This window comes from Crocodylus siamensis, chromosome 1 (genome assembly GCF_052110815.1).
Source record: "Crocodylus siamensis isolate JL-2025a chromosome 1, ASM5211081v1, whole genome shotgun sequence".
NCBI classification, from domain to species: domain Eukaryota; kingdom Metazoa; phylum Chordata; order Crocodylia; family Crocodylidae; genus Crocodylus; species Crocodylus siamensis.
Window position 1 is genome coordinate 49,546,329 of NC_143395.1, and position 21,744 is coordinate 49,568,072.

Sequence of the window (21,744 nt, forward strand, 5' to 3'; positions counted from 1 at the left end):
AGTTCTTAATATTGACATCTGTTTTTCTGAGGTGTGCCTTCAATGTGTCCTTGTAGTGTTTCCTTTGGCTGCCCATAGATTTCAAATCATTACTAGGGTGGGAGTAGAGCACTTGTTTTGGTAGTTGAGATGGGTATCTATGTACAGTATCTGGTCCAGCAAAGTTGGCTTGAGGATCACCAGTAGTGTGCAGCCATCAATGCTGGTAATATTATATACTTCTCTTGGAATAGGTCCTGACAAAAATGGAGACTTACAAGGAAGCTAAATGTCTTTAGCAGTTTTTTAGATGCTGTTTGGAACAGAATTCTGCTTATTAGGTTGGATGTATAAAAGCTGTGTAAAAGTCATTTAGACGTCTTAAAGGAGAAATAAGATCTGGGTTTAGGAGTCTAATCACAAGGGAAAAAAACTGACAAGTAAGGTGAAATGAATAGAATTAATTTCTAGTTTGACTTGGGTCATTCACTTTATTAAAATCAAATTTTCAATATATAATAGTTACCATGAGTGGGAATACTTTTGGGTAATCAGTGATGGAATAGAAATTCACGCTTTGTGTGTGAACTATGATTATGTACTGTTTATACAGTATTTAAAGCAAGGGATGCCTGTTCATTGGGAACTGCAAAATGCTGCATAGAAATAATATAATTTGAAGATCACCTACTTGTTCACAGCAAATAAGCAGAACACCAAAGTTGCCAACCTCTGTTGTTCAGTGGCATGAGCTTTGTGGTGTTAGTCTGATCTTTGGATGGAAGTCCAGATCACAAAAGCTGCTACTATATTTGACACATTTGGCAGTTTCAGCAGGAAAACTAAGGTTTGTATAGACATAGAATTGGAATGCTCATTCCCAGAGATGGTCTACAGAGCAGGATTCAGGCGTTTTGTGTTCCTGTGTCTTGTACTTTCTCTCTTCTTTTGAGGGGAGGGCAGGGATAGCTGGAAGCTCACAAGAAAACCTCTTCTCTTCTCTTCTCTTCTCTTCTCTCACCCTCAAATGTTAAAACATTTCAGGTCATGTTTTTTAGAATTACTCTTTGCTTTATTTTGTATATATGTGCAGTAGAACAAGCAGCTATTTTAATTCTCATCTGAAAACTTTGTTTTCAGAGATTGTATTTATTCCCATTTGAAGTAGGAAAGGAAGCAAAATCCTCTTTAATATCTTAAAGCATTCATGTTTATGTGGGGGGTGGGTTTGTATGCATATAGTATTGGAGCAATATTTAAACAGGCTTTAGAAAAACTGTACTTATGAATGCACATTATTTTTTTTCATTTTTGTTAAAAATTACAGACTCCAACCCTATTAAGATTGGTTTATTCACAGAATTGTTTATTTTGTACATTTTAACCATACCTTTTGCTCACTTTAATCAGCTGTCTAGCCTATTCCCCCTCTCATTTGTTAGAATAGATCACAATGCAAAAGATGAGAAGGAAAACACTGAGAGAAAATGTTAAATACAAAGATAAATATACAGAAATAAAATTAAGTGGAACCTTGAATTAGAGGAATAATGTGAGCAACGGTTTTTTAATACACAACTAACAAGTTGGTATGGAGAAGATTTATATCTAGAATTGAAGTTGCAAAAAAATGTCCATTCTATTCACTAACTTTCATATTGCTTGAAGTCCAAACTGGTAACCACCACCATTTTTCTTCCAGTAAATGCAAATGTGCTATCATGTTATTCATGCACAACTAAGCTTGCAGGATCAAACACATAAGTCAAGAAATAACTGCTGAGGTCTTCTTCACTTGGACATATTCCATGTGTGTAAAGGTCACATTGTAATGGCTACAGTCAAGCCCCTCACAAAACTGCTTTTAAACTGGTTATGTGATATTAACAGTTGTAGACTTAATTAAAATAGTTGATTAGGCTTCCAAATCAGCCATCATTTGAAATGATGAGGTCAATTCACTTTTCTTAGGACCAAGCGTTATCATTTAACAAAATATTAAACAAGTACATTAAGTACTTTATCTGTAGGATATAACACAGTTGGTTTGGAGGGGAAGATGTCTTTCCCTCTAGTTAAGAGTATGTTCCACAAAAGACTGCAGCGAAGTGAAGCCCATGTGAACATGCTGGGGAGTATTCATTTCTTGTTGGATGTAGTATTGTACGATTTACTGATCACTCCCAGGCACCAGAAACTCTTCACGATGCCTGTGCATGGTCTTCTCTTACACTGATACCTATACAGTGAAACTGAGGCATTGTGCTTTGGATCTACATTATTCATGAAATGGGGGGAGTGTCAACATTTGGTTATAATGCTATTGTTTCAGCCAGCCTATTGGCTTTATTACATTGATTCTTTTTCAGAGTAGTAACTTTGCAACACAGTTGATAGAAATTCAATGTTACTTTGTTTTCTAAGTAATAAAAGCTCATGCTCTTCAGAAATTGAAGTTCTCGTTTTGTTGCATTGCTATGCATTCAGTCATTTTCACCAATTTCCTCTTTCACCCCTAACAAATTTTTAGCTGGATTTGTTGTTCTTTGTGTGTGCTTGTATATTAAGGAGTGCATTATAGTTGAAATGCGTCAGAAGCTATAACTCTTTGGTTTTCTTTATTTGCCAGATTTTGCAACTTTAATTCTGTATTAAGGCTCCCCCTTCACTGACAGTAAGCTATGGTGAGAGCCAGTGTGTGATCCCACAAGTCTGTGCCCCCTGCCATGCATGTGCAGAATAGGATGAGGAAAGTTTGCATAAGGCCAGATGAAGCATTAGATGCCCACATGGAAGAAATCCTGTTTATGGATTTCTTCTTTGTATATGCATCAAAGGTAAAAATTCGTTAATATAATTTTCACCTGTGATTAGCTTGGCCTCTGTTTGCTTCATGGCTGAATCCCTGTCCTACAGGCAGATAAGCTTTAATAACATATTAAAGACATCTGGCAAACTTCACAAGGAAGACTTTGCAGTACCTTATTATTGCCTTCAATCTTTTCTTTAATAGAGGAGGACTTACTAGACCTTTAATAAATTTCAATCCATCATTTAATGTGCATTGTGGTTTTGTTTTTCTGTGAGGAAAATCTTGATAGAAACCATTATATCATTGGAAAACAAAACCTTGAATTATTAGTTCCTTAATTGTTTCTAGTAAATTTTCATTTCCTTTGAATGTATGATTTTTTTCTTTGTGTCAACTAAGATCCAATCTTGCATTTTATATGTACATGTGAACATTGAATCAAGTTTTGGGGGTTCTTTGAAGGTGTAGTGATCTGTGCGCAGAAATTGTAGGATTAGGACTATATTTGGATTTTCCTTCCTTTTACTAATTATGTTTACAGAAATTAAGAGGAATTTAAAAGAGTGATAAAATTCTGAGAGAAGCAGCTGGGAATACTGAAATTAAAATTTACTTTCCAAACTTATTCATGACCTCTTGTGTGTAAATAGTTATAACTTCCAACTTCATGATCATATGTCTGTTCTTTAATACTGTTTTCAATTAATAAAATATCAAGAATTTTCTATCTAGTTAATTTATGGAGTTAGAAGAAAAAAATAATTTTCAGATTTTTTCTACTAAATTAAGTTTGTAATTTAAGTTAAATATGTTTTTAAAATGGTGTTCATTAGTTGGCAGCTGTCAATCCTCTGGATCACGATGTACATGTAAGAGGTCTAGTCAGAAATCTGATGAATCTGTGGCTAGCAAGTCCAATTTGAGAGAGGCACAGCTTGTTAAAAGTTTCACATATCCATATGTTGTCGAAGTTGGAGTTCAAATTTCCAGCATGCTGCTTTTCTTTTTCTCGTTTGGCTTCAGTCCTCTGGATCAAAGCTACTTCATGTTGAGCTGCACCCAGTGCCAGATGTTCCCTCCAAATCAAATGGGCTTCTGTACATTCCTCACAGCCTTCTATGTTGATGTTGAATGATTTCACATAATTTTTGCATGTCATGATAACATTATAGAGCCATCCTTGAATCTCACAGGAATGTATTCTCTTGACATGGCTGATCCATCACAGCCTTTTCTTCTTGAATAGCTCTGTAAATGGCATTCATTACTTGAAATAGATCATTTATAATGTTGAAATTAAAGATACTTTGTGCTTAGATGACATTAGAGAAACAATGTGTATTAACCAATGAAATCTCACTAACATCTATATTCATAATATTCACTCATCCATATTCATTATGTAGTTCATTAAGGGAATATCTCTGAGAGGGACTTTCTGATTGTTCTTAAGCTGCTGAAGTTTTGACCCTCTAACGACCAAGAGCAAGATTTAAGGCCCTGGTCTTGCAAATTTTTTGAAGCTACTCATGAATATAAATCTTCAAGATTTGTGCCTAAATTCATCAAAACCACAACTGAGAGAAGTAGGACATTTAAGTAAGATGTTGTGTTATAATGTTAATTAGATTACATAAGATTAATAGATTTTACAAGATACTAGCCTTCTATAACTACACTCATAGAAAAAATCTTTGACAAATGGGTTATGATTAGCATAGTTAAAAATTGCAATCCGTAATCACAAGGTGGCAGGGTCACAGTGGTATGGGCATGTTCAAAGTTTTATGAAACCAACCTAGGACATTGTAATCACTTTTTTGTTTTGTTTTGTTTTGTATTGCCACATACTGCTTTTTACTGATGCACATCTACACAAAATACCTTAAGGTGCAGTAGAATATTCTACTGTGTATTAGCATGCCACAGCAAAAACTGCTAATGTACTAATGTGCAGTAGAATTAGCATCACACAAAGAAGTTTGCCTTTGCTACTGTGCATTAGTGCAGGCTAATGTGCCGTTACGTAGTACCTCCTATTAGAAGTACTAAAGTTAATGTGCAGTAGCAAAAGTGCATTAATGGATGTGTAGATGCACCCACTTAGTAGGAAATAGTATAAGGGGGACACTGCCAGGGTGGTATTGCTAGAATTACAAAATATAGGCAGTATGAACTTGGAAAAAAATACTTTTCTCTGAAATATGTAATACATATTTTGCTGTTACATTTTACACTTGAAGTGTTGATCCTACAAATTAGAATATAGGGATGCAGACCACTGAAGTCAGTGGAACTTGCCTTCAGGGTTCTTTTTGCAGGATTGTGACTACAGTTAATATGTTCGTTTTTTCAGTTTTATTACTTTGTGCATTTGAAATTTGTGTTTTACTACACTATTTTGTTGCTGGATATACACACTTTGTTGCCTTTGCTATTTTCTGTGCAGTGCCTGTTTTGCTGGAAAGCCTATTGTAATGTAAAAAAGGCATATTTTTAAGAGAGAATAAAAAATATCTTCCTTCAAAGTTAATTACTTGAAACAATGTAGAAAATTTTAGTTTTCAGTGTTCTTTTGGTTTGGTAGAGGTCACAACTAAAAGGAATTGGCAATACCTTTAATTTTTTTTAAAAGATTATATTGTCAGTAAATCAAAAACTGAAGTCAGCTGCCAGACTTTTAATAAACAAATTACCTGTCGTTTAAAGGTGCTTTGTGAAAGGAAAATAGATGTAGTAGTTTATTTAATCTGGTGTTTGATTTTATCAGATTTCTTATCAGGTCCTTGTTTAACTCCTTATTAGTGGAACACGCAGATCCCTCTAGAACGTCTGTGAATGAATCTCTGTACAACGTTGGTTCCCAACCTCAGGGCGCAACCCAAATCAGGGTCACGGGAGGGGGTCCTCAGTAGGGTCACGAAGGGCTTATGCACACATGTACACTCATGCGTGGCTTGTGGGGTGGGGGGAGCTGCCGCTCACAGAGGGCAATGGTGCTGCCACCACACTGCTCCTAACAGCCCCTGTGGCGCTGGGTCAGGAGGTCCTATTGGTGGCCAGTTTAGGGTTGCGGAAAAGAAAGGTTGGGAATCAGTGCCGTACAGGAGCAAGATGGTGGATGAAATTGGGGTTTGTCACCTTTGATTATTCTCCAGATACCTGTAATCTGTTAACCTAAGGATAATTTAGTCATTTTTTAATCGTGTGTCTCTTGCTGTACTGTTAAATTCATTTTAGAAGCATCACAGCTGTGCTGGTGTAGTGCTAAGTTGGTTGTAATAAAATAAATTCATGGAGGGTAAATAAACAATTTTGCTATTTTTGGAATAATGCAGAATTACATTTAATAAATTATGTTTGCTTTGTAATTAATTAAATTATAGGCCATGTTTTAATATTTGTCTAGTTAAATAAAATTAGATGGTAAGTCTTTACTGGGCCTCAGTTCTGTTAACATATTGCTTTAGTTTTATGTGCATGAACAGTGGCTTTTCCCATGTATGAGTTTTTGCAGGTTTTGGGCCTCTATGCAACTGAAAAAATTAGGAATGAAATACTGCAAGATTGTAGTTATCTGCCCAGTTATCTCACTTTACTGTATAGAGCAAATACAATAAGCAGGTACTTAGAAGTTGTGAGAGTATACTAACTGAATTCCTCAATTCTATCCAATTGTGATTGTTATGGTTGTTATGGATGTTTGATCTGACAAATTTATAGAGCTCAGCTTATGTCTTTTGCTTTATTCATATGTATAGTCTTTAAAATAATACGGTATTTATAAGGGGAAAATACTGATTTGCTGATGCATTATTTTCAGATTCATTTCCTAATAATTGACAGCCAACCAGCAATCTGCTTCAGTTTGCATACATTCTGTCTGTTACGATTAAAAATAGAAAAGATGCAACATGGACATTCATTTTGAAGATGAATCATCTATACATAAAATTGTTCTTTCCATAAATGAATGTGTATGCCAAGAAATTTTTAAAAAATGCTAATCATAAAGTAATTTTGAAGATTTTCATTGCTTTAAATTGTTGCATCATCATGGTGTGGGGAAGTAAGCAGGAAAGATGACTTTTCTTTGCACTCAAAATTCTGTTTGACCTGTAGGAAAAGTCTTTCAGAGAAATGCATAATTACTAAATAACAACAACTGTTAACAGTTCTATGATGATTCTTGTAGATAACTGAATTTTTATGTTAAAATACTGAGCATTTTAACCACCTATGTTGTGTTGGTATAATTAATATTTTGAAACATGGTTTTCTTTCTCTTTCAGCTTTACATCTTCCAATCCAGCCTTATAACATGGGTAAAATCAAGTTCTTCAAATTGTGAAACAATCTACAGTAAACATTTTGGTGTTAATAGTCCAGGATATCAGAACCTCTTCAATCACAGGACTGTCACAGCTGTGCAAGAAGACATCCATAATCTTACGAGCCATGCCACAATCTTCCTTGATCCCCTCCTTTTTAATTCTGAGCATTACTTTTCTTCACTGTTATCAAACTGTATCTCCTCTAACCTATACCTGTTTGAAGATGAGGAACATCTGAAGCGTGGATAAAGATTATAAAAAAGTTGTACTGAAAATCAAATCATTTGTTTCTAATTCCCAAATAGGGTCCTTTGCTCTTTCTTCTCCTTCCACCCATGTCATCATTTAAGAAATAATTTTGTAGTTACCAGAGTTGAATTTTCTATTTTGTTAATTAAAAATGGGTGGGGGGAGGACTAGCAGCAACAAACCAAAAAATGTTAAATGATCAGCAAATATTACTCTGTACGCCAGACAATAGAGATCTATAATTTACCATTAATACAGCATCACTGGTAAAAAATCATGAAAATTCTAGGTAGGCAAAGCGCAAATATTTTTACTAGCATTTTTTTTTTTCTTTGAATTAAGAATATAAGATGTGCCATCTTGGCTCAGAGCGATGGCCATCTAGCTGTGTATCCTGTCTCTGGCAGTGGCAGAAGTGAATGCTTTAGAGGATTGCATGTGAACAGGATATATCTAGAGTGGTTTAGTCCCTGCTCTTTACCCTCCCTGACATCCACCATCATTGGTTGGAGATTTAAGATTCGACAAGACAGTTGTAACTAGACATCTGATACCTGTCTGCATTACATTACCACTTCCATTTATTGCTACTATTGATGAAAAACTTCACCAGGGTCATGGTACTTCCTGTTGTAGGCTCAACTTATCTTGTTCTATTGTAAACGTAAATGAAGTAAAAGCTGGGCCTATAAACAAAAGTTACTGTTGTGGAATTCATAGTTCATCCAAGGCCATTTAGAGTGAAATCATGTTTGCTACAGGTGTGGAGCATCTTATTTTAAGATATATTCATCCTTAGCTAAGTATTCTGTATGCTCTGCATCTGGATAGAATTCATTATAGCCATATTTAAAATTTAAGAAACTAGAGCTAGAAGCATGATTTTCCTGCAAAGATCACATACTTGGAATATTGGGTCATAGACAGTCTATTTATCTCGGGGAAAAACTACTTTTGCTGTGCTTCCTGGTTGTAAACTATCCTGGTTAGAATCACTTGAAACCTCAAATGTTCCGTATAGACTTCAGGTTGTTCAGGTCGTGTTTCTGGTATCATTCTGTAGAAAAGTCTTTCTGATTAGCAGCTTCCTCAGTATTCATAGGTCTGATGACAGGTATCATTAACCTTCCACCCAGCTTTATTGCCACTGTTTCAGGATTTGAGGATACATGGGCATTTAGGGCCTGGCTCTGCAGGGCACTGAGATTTAACTCCAGAGTTAAGATGCTTAGCACCATGCACATTTGAGCACTTCCCATTTCTTATAGGAAGGGAGCAATGTTGATCATGCAGGAGCCAGTATTATCCAAATACGAAGAGTTTCTCTGTCTACTCTTGACCAGCTTAACCTGTACCCTTTTAGAAAGTCGTTCAAATGCCTGGTTGGTTTTTATCCTCCTTTTTTCTTTCTCCCCCTACCAGGAAACTTAGCAGCCATTCAGTTGGCTCCCATTAATGAATATCATCATACATCGAAAATGGGTGTAAAAATAGCCTTTGTTTTAAGTATGCAGAAGATTAAAATTTGGCTGTTTGCTTTGCATTTCAGCTGTAATAGAAATATTATGTTTCTGTTTGTATGTTAATAAAAGTTGTTTTACTATCCAGTTTAATTCAGTTCTGGTGTCCCAAAGCATGGTCACGATTACTGTGCCAGAAGCGGAGTTGTAAATAGAACTACCACCTGTAGATCATTACAATTATGAAATAGGTATTTGTACTTTATACTTCTAGCAGGTGCTTGCCCCATTATCTTGAGTTCATGATACTTATTTTCAGGGTCTTCCAATACCCTTCAATCTCTCTTTTGTCTTGATGCATCCATGAAGACTTCGGTGGAATTGAAAAATTAATACTCCCATACCTGACTAGCTTTCTCTTCATCTGTCTATTTTGATGGACTATGGATCTGTGAAAAGAACCATTTAAGAAAAGTTGAAAAGAGTTTGTAGCTTTATCAGTGGAACTACACATACAAATTTCATTTGCCAGTATGAATAAGAGACAAAAAAGTGTTTTAACTCATGATCAAATCCATTAAAACTGAACAGATTTCTGATGCAATTGATTGGTTTGCTTGAGACAAAGTAATCATACGTCAGAGTTTCTCTGCGAGAGAAATGGGCCAGTTGGAAGTGACTTCTCTGAAGTTACTGGATATGATTCTTCCTATATCAGTTTCACATGGGCTTTGATGGATTTTAGTTTTATGTTGGCACAATTTTATGTACAAAGTAAACATATCTATTGAGTGGCTTCTCCTGGGTCTCAAGTTTCCAGTGCTAGGCAAAGCATGCTCTGTGTATTTTGTCCTTTTGAGGTTCCTGTAGTTTTTTGCATTGATGGCTCAGAGCCCCCTGGAATGTTTATCTTCAGTTTCCCTAGCGAGTGAGGAAAATAGACATTTTCCAAATAGTAAGCATGCTATGATAGAAATATTTGGGCAAATAGGTGAGTTGGGGTATAGTTTTGGCATCACAATTGTGAGAGGAAGGTAGGTAGGCAAGTCAAGAGTCTGGTCCTTTAGGATCTCACAAAAGGGATCTACAGGATTCTAGTCCTGCATCTATCTTATTAGATCAAATTGGGGCTTTCAAATTACTATATTTAAATTGTTTCTGTGGTACTTGGCAAAAATGTTTGAGCTTATAATCAAAATTGCATTGTTCTACTTTTAAATTGATTTTTTCTTCTGTATAGTTAATTTAATGAGTATGAATCCACTAATCAAGGTCCTCAGCATTAGCAAGTCTAGCTCTTTTGAGGATTTTTTTTGCAAGCACTCTGTTTCATTCAACAAAACTTAGTCTCGTATTTGTTTGCCAGAGTTTTTAAAAATGAGAAAATTCTAAGAAGGGGAAGAAGATAGCATAAGTAAGGTAATGTACAAATTGTGAAGTTTCATCTCAGTTGAATGCAGGTATTCAAGTAGTCATTCTGTTTTCTGTCTTAAGGCAATAGATTATAAAAAACAATGTACCACTGAAAAATACTGTCTCCAGAAGAATTTATGTATGCTACTAATTCTCTGTGGCCTAAGGAAAGACTGCTTCTGATATTCTTCAAAAATGGTTCAGTAGAGAATTGAACCTAATGGGTAGAGAATAGAAGAAATTAACAGTTCACAACAGTAAAATAATATGCAAAATCACTATTTTGTTAAGGCCCATAGTCCTTCGCAACATTCCAGAATGGATATTGTTAGATTTAACTCAAATTACGTTCAGTACAGAATGCTGAAAGCGGCTCTATGAAAGGATCAACATAGATGGTTTAAGCAGTTTAAGGATTGAAAAGTGTTCTCTAATCTCAACTGATTTTTTTTTTTTTTTTTGGACGACAAAGTATAACCTTTAGTAATATGGAGGGAGTAAATACCATGTAGGCTAAATCATCCAGACATTGCAATGTAAAGCAACATTCCTGCCCTTTACAATTACAACAGAATAGACCAGTTTAACTTTTCCGTGAGGTAATAGCCATGTGCTCTAGCTACTTTGAGATGAGATTCTTTTACATTTATAATGGCTTCAGATATGTATCATGAAACAACGTATCTTTCAAATTTTACATTCACCAGTCTTGAGAGCTTTCTTTTACCTTCCTGTGTTTTTCTCTAACCTGCATTAAATTGCAGTGTAGTTGGTACAGAAGTATAGAAATTCACACTGAGGTTCTGATATCTTGGGGTTTTGTGGGCTGAATTCATTTTCATATTGACAGTTTTTACCATGTTGTAAGGCTGGAGTAATGGATGTAAAGCTTCAAAGACAATCATTTGTCAGGTAAGAACAAACAATCTTAGAATTTAAAATAAGTAGGCCTTGTTATGTTGAACTTGATGTAAATTCTATTGAAGATTATGCATTGATTTTTTTTACTTTTTTATTTTGTCTTCAGGTTCATGGTAGGCTGTGGTAGGTGTGATGATTGGTTTCATGGTGATTGTGTTGGGTTGAGTCTTTCCCAAGCGCAACAAATGGGAGATGAAGATAAAGAATATGTGTGTATTAAATGTTGTGCTGAAGAAGACAAAAAACATGATTCTTTTGATCAAAATATGATGGACAGCCAAATGAAATTTGAAACTGCAAGAGAAGATAGAATGATAGAATCTGAGAAGCCTGGGATGTCAAAGCAAACCTTTCCTTGTAATCCAACTTCAGCAAATGAAAAATCTAAGCAGATGGATGACACAGTGAAGCACAAAGTCAAAATTTTTAGACGGGTATGGGTTACTTAAGAATTGTTAAGCCTCTTTTAAATATTTTTTCATTATTTGAAATGTTATGATGTATACTAATGCTTACATTTCAAATACAAAATATTTTGAGGTAAGTATTACAAAAATGCCATCTCTTACCGTATAACATACATGCATGCCCATGCTTAAAAAAACTGCACAAACTGTCTACAGACCCAGAAAACCTTTAAAAAAAACTTAAGCATCTTTATCAATGTGATTGTATAAGTTTTACTGCATCTTTTAGACTTATCCAGAATAATCAAAACCTTAGCAGCTTTTAGATGAAGAACCAGCTACCTTATTACAAGAGGAGACAGTTGCAGCATAGTACTGTTTTTTGCAGCTGTTTTTGTGTTCTTCATATGCTCAAGTTTTCATCTTTTTTTTTTTTATCCACAAATTATGTAAACAGTTTGGCTTCATTCAATGAGTAGAAGAATTTAAAAGATTCCTTAAGTTGTTTCGACCTTTATTGGTTAACACTCTGACCATTTTGAGCAGGGTAGGGAGAGGATGGGGATATAATTGAAATCATTGGGAGTCTCTTGATTTTGACAGGAGTAAATACTAAGGCTGTGCAAAGCTTCAGTTGCTGATTCAATTCAGTAGAGATTCAGCAACCGAATCTCCGAATCTGAATCGAATCGGGAGACCCCTTAATCTCTCTGAATTGAATTGGAACCCTCTGAATTGATTTGGAGAGATTCGATGATTTGGACGTAGACACACCTTTAAATGTTTTTTTTCTACGTACCTCAAGGTATACCAGGCGGCTCATGAATGCTGAGATAGTGGGACAGATGGAGCATCCGATGGGAGCATGGCAGGGGTGTCCCCAGCACACTCGGCGGCAGACCTGGAAGTGGGCCAGATTTTGGTCCACTTATGGGTCTGTTGCAGAGCGTGCAGGAGTCCCTCCCCCCTGGCTTGGCAACTGGTGTCTCTTGGGTCTGGGGTGGCGCCTGGGGTCCCCCTGTAGCCGATTGCTGAGTCAGATGGGGGAGGAAGGGATCCCACCCTGTGCTTGGCAGCGGACCTGAAAGTGGACCAGAAGTACTTCCGGTCTGCTTCTGGGTCCGCTGCCAAGCACTCAGGGAGCTCCCCCATGCTTCTGTGGGACGCTACATCTGCCGCACCATCTCAGCGTTCACAAGCCATGCCTGGTACCTCAAAGTATGTAGAAAAAACATTTAAAGCTGTGTCTATGGCCAAATCACTGATTCTCTGAATCAGCATCGAATCTTTGGATTTGGCCAAATCGAATCAGGACAGTGATCTGAATCAATGAATCGAATCACTGTCCCCTGAATTGGGCCAAATCCAAATCTAATACGGTCCACTTCGCACACTCCTACTAAATATCCACGTTTTAAAATTAATTGTTGAATAGTGTCTGATAGTAAATTATGACATCTTTTCAATTACTTTGTAAAGGCGTGTTTTATGTCATCTGAATTCTAGACATGCATTATGTGATATATTTTGTTTTTAAAATAAGGTTTGGGGAAGTTTGCAGCAGTTGTGTGGTTCATTGTCACATTTGTTACCAGGTTAATATGTTTTTGTTTCAGGAGTCTGGAGATGGGAAGATTATACCAGAATGCAGAGATTCTGATGTGAAAAAAGGGCAACAAACTACTATTCGTAAAGTAGCGCAGAGTGTTATGCTTCCTCGTCGATCCTCTGAAGAAAAAAATGAAAAAATAAACAAAGATTCTCCTAGTGCTTCTTCCTCAAGTGAAAAGTCCACAAAGACAGGTAATAAGACTTTGAGAAATGCTTTAAAGAGCAGCTAGGAATTGTGTGTCTATATAGTGAGCTAGGAAAGTTGTTTTTAAGCATTTCTCAAGTGGTCCATGGTTCACAGAGAACTGGTTGTTCACTTGGTGCTGCATCATTTGTTTTTATTATCCTTTTAATGTTGCTTAGCAGCAACATTAGCAGCAAAAATGTGTGAGAATTTTTAAAAATATTTTCACACAATTATTGTAGATACTGTGTAAAGGTTTTGTGGTCACAAAAAAGAGGTAGTCTTCAAAAGAATGGGAAAAGTAGACACAAAAGCAGTCTCTTTATTACGGTATCGCCATATGAGTCAAAGGTTTGAGACTCTGCTCTGTACAGTTCTACAATATAATAAAAGCTATTCATATGTGTTTAGTGATTGCTGTAGGAAATAACTTTTGTCCTTCTCTAATTCTGTGCACCTAAAATCTTAACTGACCCTACTTACAAATGTTGTTGCTACTTTGAGTGATCATCCATGTACATGCCTATGACTAAGAGTGTTTTCTGCCCTGAGTTTTTGCCAAGAAGGCATCATAAACTTCACAAAGAAACATTATTCTGGATCCTAACTGCCTGTTCACCAGACCTTGGCCTCAAAGCAGAGTTTTTGACAGTATGATCAAGAGTTGTGAGCTGTAGTTGTCACTTTTTTTTTGGTACTGTATATCCTGTTTTTGCCCAGACTTGGTACTGGACATGAAGCTAGTTCATATACCTGCTTTCAGCCAAAGTCCTCTTCCTCCTCCCTTTTTGGGGGGGATTCTCTTCACAATAACTTGCTTTGAGAAGTGGTCAAGTTTCTGCTGGCTGAGAACTACAGAGAAAGTTCCTTAGAACTTCCTTCTCCACAGCTTCAACAGCAACAATTTTCCAAGGCAGAAAGGGCGGATAGAATCCCATCGTGGACTTCAGAGAATAGCATATGCATTTTCAAGCTCAAATTCAAGATGGGAACCCAGCAGTCATTTAATTCTCACTCTGCTGGGGGACTGGCTCATGTCTGTCAGGATGCAGATTACTTATGTAGGATTAAGCATATAAATAAGGTTTGCTTACAATGTTACTTATGTTTTACTATACAGAGGGACCACTCTCTTTTGGTCTCAAGGATATTCACCAGTGACTTATTGGTGGTGCTGTTTACCTGAGAAAGATGGGAGTCAAAGCTTACTCCTATCTGGAATGAATACCCAAAAGTCAGGGGGGCCTCACTGCTTTTTTACTGCTTGATGGTCATAATATTTTCATACCTTCACAGAATTAGTGATTATTTTAAATATCTCAAGTTATTATTTTAAAGATCTAAAGAACTTGCTGTTCATCGTGCAGTTAGTGTTCAGAAAGATAAGATCGGAATTTTGTTGTTTAAAAAAAAATCCTCTTTTCCTCAGTTTTTATTTATTTCTGTTAATAAAATTGTTAAGAATTCTTAAAAAATAAAATTGATTTTTCTTGTTCCAGCTCACCCTTTTTGTGCGTTTCCTTGTTTGTTTGTGTTAAAATTGTGTACCTTTTAAAAAAATCATATTCAGGCTATTGTAAAAACATATTTTAAACTTGTATTCTTTCCTATATTTTGTTCTAGGTATTCATGAGAAACAAGAAGTCAAGAAAAAGAAAACTGAGAAAGGGGGGCTGTCTAGTAATATAAATGTACCATCTGTTCCAGCTTCCAAACCTTCTGCTGATCAGATACGACAAAGTGTCAGACAGTCTCTGAAAGAAATTCTGATGAAAAGGTATAGATGTGTTACTAAATGAACTATATAGTTTTGTTGATATGTGTGTGCTTGTGTGTGTGTAAATATTTACCTAAACATATTCAATACATTTTTCAGACTTTCAGACTCTAGTTTGAAGATTACTGAGGAAAGAGCAGCAAAAGTTGCCATAAGGATTGAAAAAGAACTGTTTTCCTTTTTTCGGGATACCGATTCTAAGTATAAGAACAAATACAGAAGTTTGATGTTCAACCTAAAAGATCCTAAAAATAACGTATGTGCTTGTCATCTGTAGTTTTTTATATGTAAAAGACATTAGTTTAGCTAATTAGTAATTGGTCATAGAAATTAAGGGGTATATATTTTTGTGTGTATTTTCTATATAATAATTCTTATTTTTTTCTTATGCAGCTTCACCTCTACCCTCTTTTCCTTTTCCTTATTCTTTCTAAACTATTTTATTCTTCCTTTTTCCTCCTGACCTGATGTTCATACCTCTTTTCCTTTTATAGCTATCACATTTGTCTCCAGTGCCATTTCTCTCTGTTCCTTGTCCTCATTACCTTCTTTGTGTTGTCTAGCCTCCCGTGGTCTGCTTCTCTTCTTTCACTGTTTTTCTTTACTACCAGTCATTGCTTTCTCCCTTCAGTTCAACCTTGCACCTTTCTTAGATTTGGTTTTCTCTAAGAGCTTGCCCTGTCATTTCACCCTTACTTCATTCATTTCTGAATTATCAGTTCTCTGATTGGCCACTGTAACAGTAATATAACTTCTTTTTGTGGTGACACTCCATCATTTCTTGCATTCCTGCAGCCTACCACTTTACCGGCATATTCATGGTCCTCAAGTTTAGCTTTTCAATTTACTCATACCTAAAACTTCATCCTTTCCCCTGAACAGAATTTCTCATTTTCAAGCCTCATTTGTAGTGGTTACCTGCTTTTGGGGGGAAATAGATCATTGAAAGTTCTATGCTAGTGATTTGGGTAGTTGTGATTATCATCTGAGGTTACTGTCTAGTTGGTTGTACAGAAAACCTAATTGCTTCCTCTGGAGTAGAAATAAGCTGGTGTCTCCTGCCCATTTCAGTCTACTGCCTTAGAAGCTGACATGTCTATTTTTTTATTTTTGGTTAAATTGATATGAAAGCAGAGTATACTTTTCTATCCAGCCTTCTTCCACTGAGGGTGTAGGGATTTTGATATAGTCTTACTTTTTAAAGATTTTCAATATACCAGAATCTGTGCTGCATTAATCATTAGCTCATTTCCTCCTTAAATGTTAAATGTGGATTATTTTCAGTTACATTATTTAGGATTACTTAATTCAGTTTTTCTCCTGTTCTTTTTGAGTTTTCTCTAGTTATGGTTTTTGAGGTATGGAATTGCTAAAACATAATTTGTATACCCAGTTTGTGTGTTTATGTTTATGTGCATGCATTTAATTTTTTACAATACAGGTTTTATATGGAGAACGTATTCCCAAAGTGTGTTTCATAATTCTAGTTGCCTTAGTGCACTAATTATTGGATTGTTATTAGGAACTAATTTTGTTTTTAAGCTGTAGTTAACCTTTTTTCACAGATATTATTTAAGAGAGTACTGAAAGGAGAGGTTACCCCTGATCATCTCATAAGAATGAGCCCAGAAGAACTGGCTTCTAAAGAGCTAGCTGCTTGGAGACAAAGAGAAAACAGACATGTAAGACTTTTCACTTGTGATTATTTAGTGAGAAGCATAATGATCTTTGAAACTTCATTTTGTTTTAAACGTATTTATACATTTTGAGAAAGTTGGAATGTTCATGTGACAAAAATTGAACAAGTAAGTCTTGATTGGCTTTGGAAATCCTTCCACCAGGACCTGACAGGGACCAAAGAGGGATCTGTAATGACTAGTGCATTCAAAAGTATATTTGATAAGAGGAGGAACAGCTGGATTCTGGGATCAGGACAAGATATTTTTTGGCAAGAACCATTTAAAATAGGTGAAGCTTTTATTTTTATTATTTATTTATTTTACTCTTCTAGCAAGCTACTCCTGGTGCTCCCACAAGGCTTAGTCCTACCTTGTGAGAAATACAGATAAGTGTTTGGAAAAAAAGATGAATTGGTGACCAGTATTTACTGAGTTGTGTTAATGAACAAAGAGGCCAGTTCCCTTCTACATTTGCCTTTAGCCCCTCCCCTTCTGCTATGTTCCAGCACTGATGTCTCCCTCCCCTTTTTTACTTTAAAAAAGCATGACACTGAAGTCTCCAGGACTCTTCCATGTTTTTTTAAAAAACTAATTTGAGATCCTGGTGTCTGGGACATTTGGTTGATACCTGACAGTTATCAGAGCAGTGTATAGTTAAAAAGTGTAAAGTAGGAGCTGAAAATGTGCTTTGTAGTCTAAGAAAATTATCTGAGATAAAAACAATTTTTCAAGAAAAATACAGGCTTCCTGGAATATTTAATTAAGCATTTATTAATCTTAAAATACAGACCCTACTTAACCATTCTGCAGCTTACATGTTGTATTCAGAATTTGAAAGGACAAGTGAGACAGCCATATTTTGTATAGAAGATTCCTTTTTCTTTTTGTAATTTCTGAACTAGAATTTGAGGCAGTTCTCAAACTTTGTCCAATGTATACCAACCTGAACACTTACTTAGATAAAAATTCTGCCAAGTACTTTTTGACAGTTTATAGTTATCCTGAAAAGGTAGCTCAGAGAAATGAACAGCTAGATTTCAATGCAATGTAATGCTCACTGAAAATATAAATCATTGTTTCAGCATTAAATATTATCTTTCAAATGCTTTTCCGTTCTCATTGTGTGTTTGCCAAGATCAAACAGGTTACAATGACCAAAGGAGCTGTGTTTCTCATATGATAGTACTGGATCTGCATCTGACAGGTGTCAGAAGTGCCTGTATTGCCTACCGATGTCTTACGTTTCTACGAAATGCTTTATTTACAAATCTTTTGTCTCCTGGTCAAAAGTGTGACAAACTCCAAATGCGTCTCCAAGGGACTGATTTCTGATTCTGGAATTCTGGATTCCATTGATTGCTGAGCCTTTCTTGTTTGTAGTCTCAAGTCCTGGAGAAGGCCTCGGTAGAGCACAGAACCAGGGCTGGTTCCTGTGGTGGAGGTTTCCATCTTGAGTTCAGTGAAAAGGCACACTTCCTCATCTCCTTGACCTTCTGAGGTTCACAGCCTAGTGTGTGCAATGAAAGCTAAGCAATGTCTTCACACCAAGGCCCTGGGAATGGCTTGCATGGAGATTGCTCTACTAGTGCACAGAACAGGAACCAAGAACCTGAGACATTTCTCAGCTTCTTTTCCATTCCTCCAGTACAACTTTGGTTCCAGCACTTCCATGCATATATGGGGAGCAATAACCTCCTTTAGTCATTCTAACCTGTTTGAGAGATTCGGTGTTCACCCAAGATCTGAAACTTTTCAATGTCCTTGTGAGTTGACAGTGTACATAGTACTGCCTCCAGTACTTTCCTTGCCTCCTCTGACATTGTCTTCAGATTTGTTTGACTTGTACCCATTGATTCCATTCAGATCTGTGTCCCTGGCTCCTAGTCCATTGATAACCCCTGTGGAGATGGATGGCAATACTCTTCCTTTAATCCTAACAGGTGGTACCTTTTTGCTTGGGCCTTACCAGAGATTTCCTCAAATGAAGCACTGTGTTGAGGCATTTTTCAGTAGTCCCAGGGATCTTTTGTGTCACTCCTGATTTGTTTTTTCTGGCCTTGGGCCTCTCAGCCACCAGCTAACTTTAGGAACAAATCTTACTGCCTAACCTCTCAATTTTTCTGCCTCCTACTTCACATTCTTCCCCAAGTCAACCCACTTTTTTTCCTTGGGCTGACTGCCAGCATCTGTGTCCCAGGATAAGAGATCTAGTTGAAATTAACAGCTTTTCCTCTTCCTTTCCAGGTGAGACTGTTCATCCCCTGCCACCTCAGCGCATTTTCAAAAGAAAGAGCAAGTTTTGACTCAGGTCTCCTTTTCTAAGTATCCTTTGGTGACCTGACCTCTCATAGATTTCATAGACATTAGGGCTGGAAGGGATCTCGAAGATCATCAAGTCCAGCCCCCTAGTCCAGGGGCAGGAAGTCAGCTAGGTTCAAAGGATCCCATCAACAATAAGCATCCAAGCATTTCTTGAATGAGACCACAGTGCTTGCACCACTTCTGGAGGGAGTCTATTTTCCAGGTCTTGGGGGCTCAAACAGTAAAGACATTTTTTGTTATGTCTAGTCTAAAATGGTCTTGAAGGAATGTATGACCACTGGTCCTTGTTTTTCCTTGGGGTGCTCTGGTGAACCGACGTTCTCCCAGATCCTGATATACACCTCTTATGTACTTATAAGCAGCCACCAGGTCCCCCTGAGCCTGTGCTTTTCCAGGCTGAAGAGTCCCATGGCGATTTCATAGATTTCATAGACATTAGGGCTGGAAGGGACCTCTGAAGATCACTGAGTCCAGCTCCCCACCCAAAGGGCAGGAAGTCAGCTGGGGTCATAGGATCCCAGCAAGATAAGCATCCAATTTACTCTTGAAGGTGTTCACTGTAGGTGCTTGAACCACCTCCGATGGCAGGCTGTTCCAGACCTTGGGGGCTTGGACAGTAAAGAAATTCTTCCTTATGTCCAGCCTGAAATGGTCTTGTAGTAGTTTATGACCGTTCAACCTCGTCATCCCTTGGGGCGCTCTGGTGAACAAACGTTCCCCCAGATACTGGTGGTCACCCCGATAAACTTATAGGTGGCCATCAGATCACCCCTGAGCCTGAGCTTTTCCAGACTAAAGAGCTCCATGGCTCTCAGCCTGTCGTCGTAAGGTCTGTTTTCCTGACCTCTGATCATGCGCGTGGCTCTTCTCTGGACTCTCTCAAGCTTCTCCACATCCCTTTTGAATTGTGGAGCCCAAAACTGGATGCAGTACTCCAGCTGCGGCCTCACCAAGGCCGAGTACAAGGGGAGAATGATGTCCTCAGGATTTGCTTGAGAAGCATCTATGGATGCAAGCCAGCGTTTTGGTCACTTTACTAGCCACAGCATCGCATTGCAGGCTCATGTTCATCTTGTGGTCAATGATGACCCCCAAGTCTCTTTCTTCCGTAGTGCTAGCCAGCGTAGCACTGCCGAGCCTATAAGGATGCTGCAGGTTTTTCTTCCCAAGGTGGAGAACCTTGCATTTTTCAGTGTTAAACACCATCAGGTTCTCATCCGCCCATTTGCTGAGCCTGTCCAGGTCAGCCTGGATCACCTGCCTTGTCTTCTGGTGTGGATGCTTTGCCCCAAAGTTTGGTGTCATCAGCGAACTTGGCCAGTGCGCTTCTGACTCCAATGTCCACATCATTAATGAAGATGTTGAACAATATGGGTCCAAGGACAGAGCCTTGGGGGACCCCACTGGTCACAGGACACCATGATGATTGACTTCCATCAATTACTACCCTCTGGGTCTGACCACGGAGCCAATTTCGCAGCCAGTGGATCGTGGTGGACCCAAGGCCACAATTGGCCAGTTTCGCCAAGAGGTGATCATGGGATACCAGATTAAAGGCTTTTTTGAAGTCAAGATATATGACATCAATTTCTTCTCCCTTGTCCAGGTGATAGGTCACCTGGTCATAGAAGGAATGAAATTGGTCAAGCAAGACCTACCCACAACAAACCCGTGCTGGCTATCCCTCAGGATGTTGGCATCGGCCAGTCCATTAAGGATGGCCTCTTTAATAAACTTTTCTAAGATCTTCCCTGGGATAGAAGTCAGGCTGATGGGCCTATAGTTAGCAGGATCCACTTTCTTCCCTTTCTTGAAGATAGGCACCACATTGGCCTTCTTCCAGTCTTCAGGCACTACACCAGAGTGCCAGGAGTTTTCAAAGATCTGTGCCAGAGGCTGGCCTATGATGCTCGCCAGCTCCTTGAGTACTCTGGGGTGTAGATTGTCAGGGCTGGCTGACTTGAAGGTATCCAGCTTCTCAAGGTGTTCCTTCATGAGGTCAGCATTAATGGAGGACAGGGGATCACCCACCTAGACCTCCCTGTCCCGTTGCAGGCATGGGTATGCCATGGGACTGATGAAAGACTGATGCAAAGTACCCATTTAATAAGTTGGCTTTTTCCTGGGCGTCAGTTGCCCCATCTGGTTCAGCAGGGGTCCAGTGTTGCCCTTGCTTTTCCTCCGGCTCCCCACATATCTGGAAAAGGACTTTTTATTGTCCTTGATGCTCGAAGCTAGTTGGAGTTCAGTTGCAGCCTTGACTTTCTTGGTTTGCTCCCCGTAGGACCGGACCAGTGCAGAATAATCCTCCTTGGAGATGAATCCCATCCTCCATCCTTTGTACGCTTTTCTTTTTAGCCTTAGGAAGTCTGCTAGGTCCCTGGAGAGCCAGGGGGGCTGCTGTGCCCTCTTACTGCCTTTCTCCAAGATGGAATAGAATTAGCTTGTGCATTGAGGATCGCTCCCTTGAGCAGCATCCACTCTTCTTGAACTCCCCTCTCCCTGGGGTTATGGCCCCTTAGGGCCTCACTGACAAGCCTCCTGAGCTTGTCAGAGTTGGCTTTCCTGAAGTCAAGGACTTCCATGTTGCTGACTG

The 21,744-nt window shown here is 38.0% G+C and overlaps 1 protein-coding gene across 10 annotated transcripts in view; it reads left to right on the forward strand.

Moving 5' to 3' along the window:
• The window catches only part of PHF3 (PHD finger protein 3), a 98,975-nt gene that overhangs the window by 51,593 nt on the left and 25,638 nt on the right, over positions 1–21,744 (forward strand). For 9 of the 10 annotated variants that reach the window (XM_090034518.1, XM_090034527.1, XM_090034542.1 and 6 more), the window contains 5 exons: positions 11,275–11,602; positions 13,192–13,378; positions 14,994–15,147; positions 15,247–15,403; positions 16,713–16,829. In XM_090034518.1, the coding sequence (XP_089890644.1) occupies positions 11,275–11,602; positions 13,192–13,378; positions 14,994–15,147; positions 15,247–15,403; positions 16,713–16,829 (943 nt within the window). Of the gene's footprint in view, positions 1–7,119; positions 11,160–11,274; positions 11,603–13,191; positions 13,379–14,993; positions 15,148–15,246; positions 15,404–16,712; positions 16,830–21,744 lie in introns of those variants that run through there. The other variant, XM_090034556.1, reaches the window with a different exon arrangement.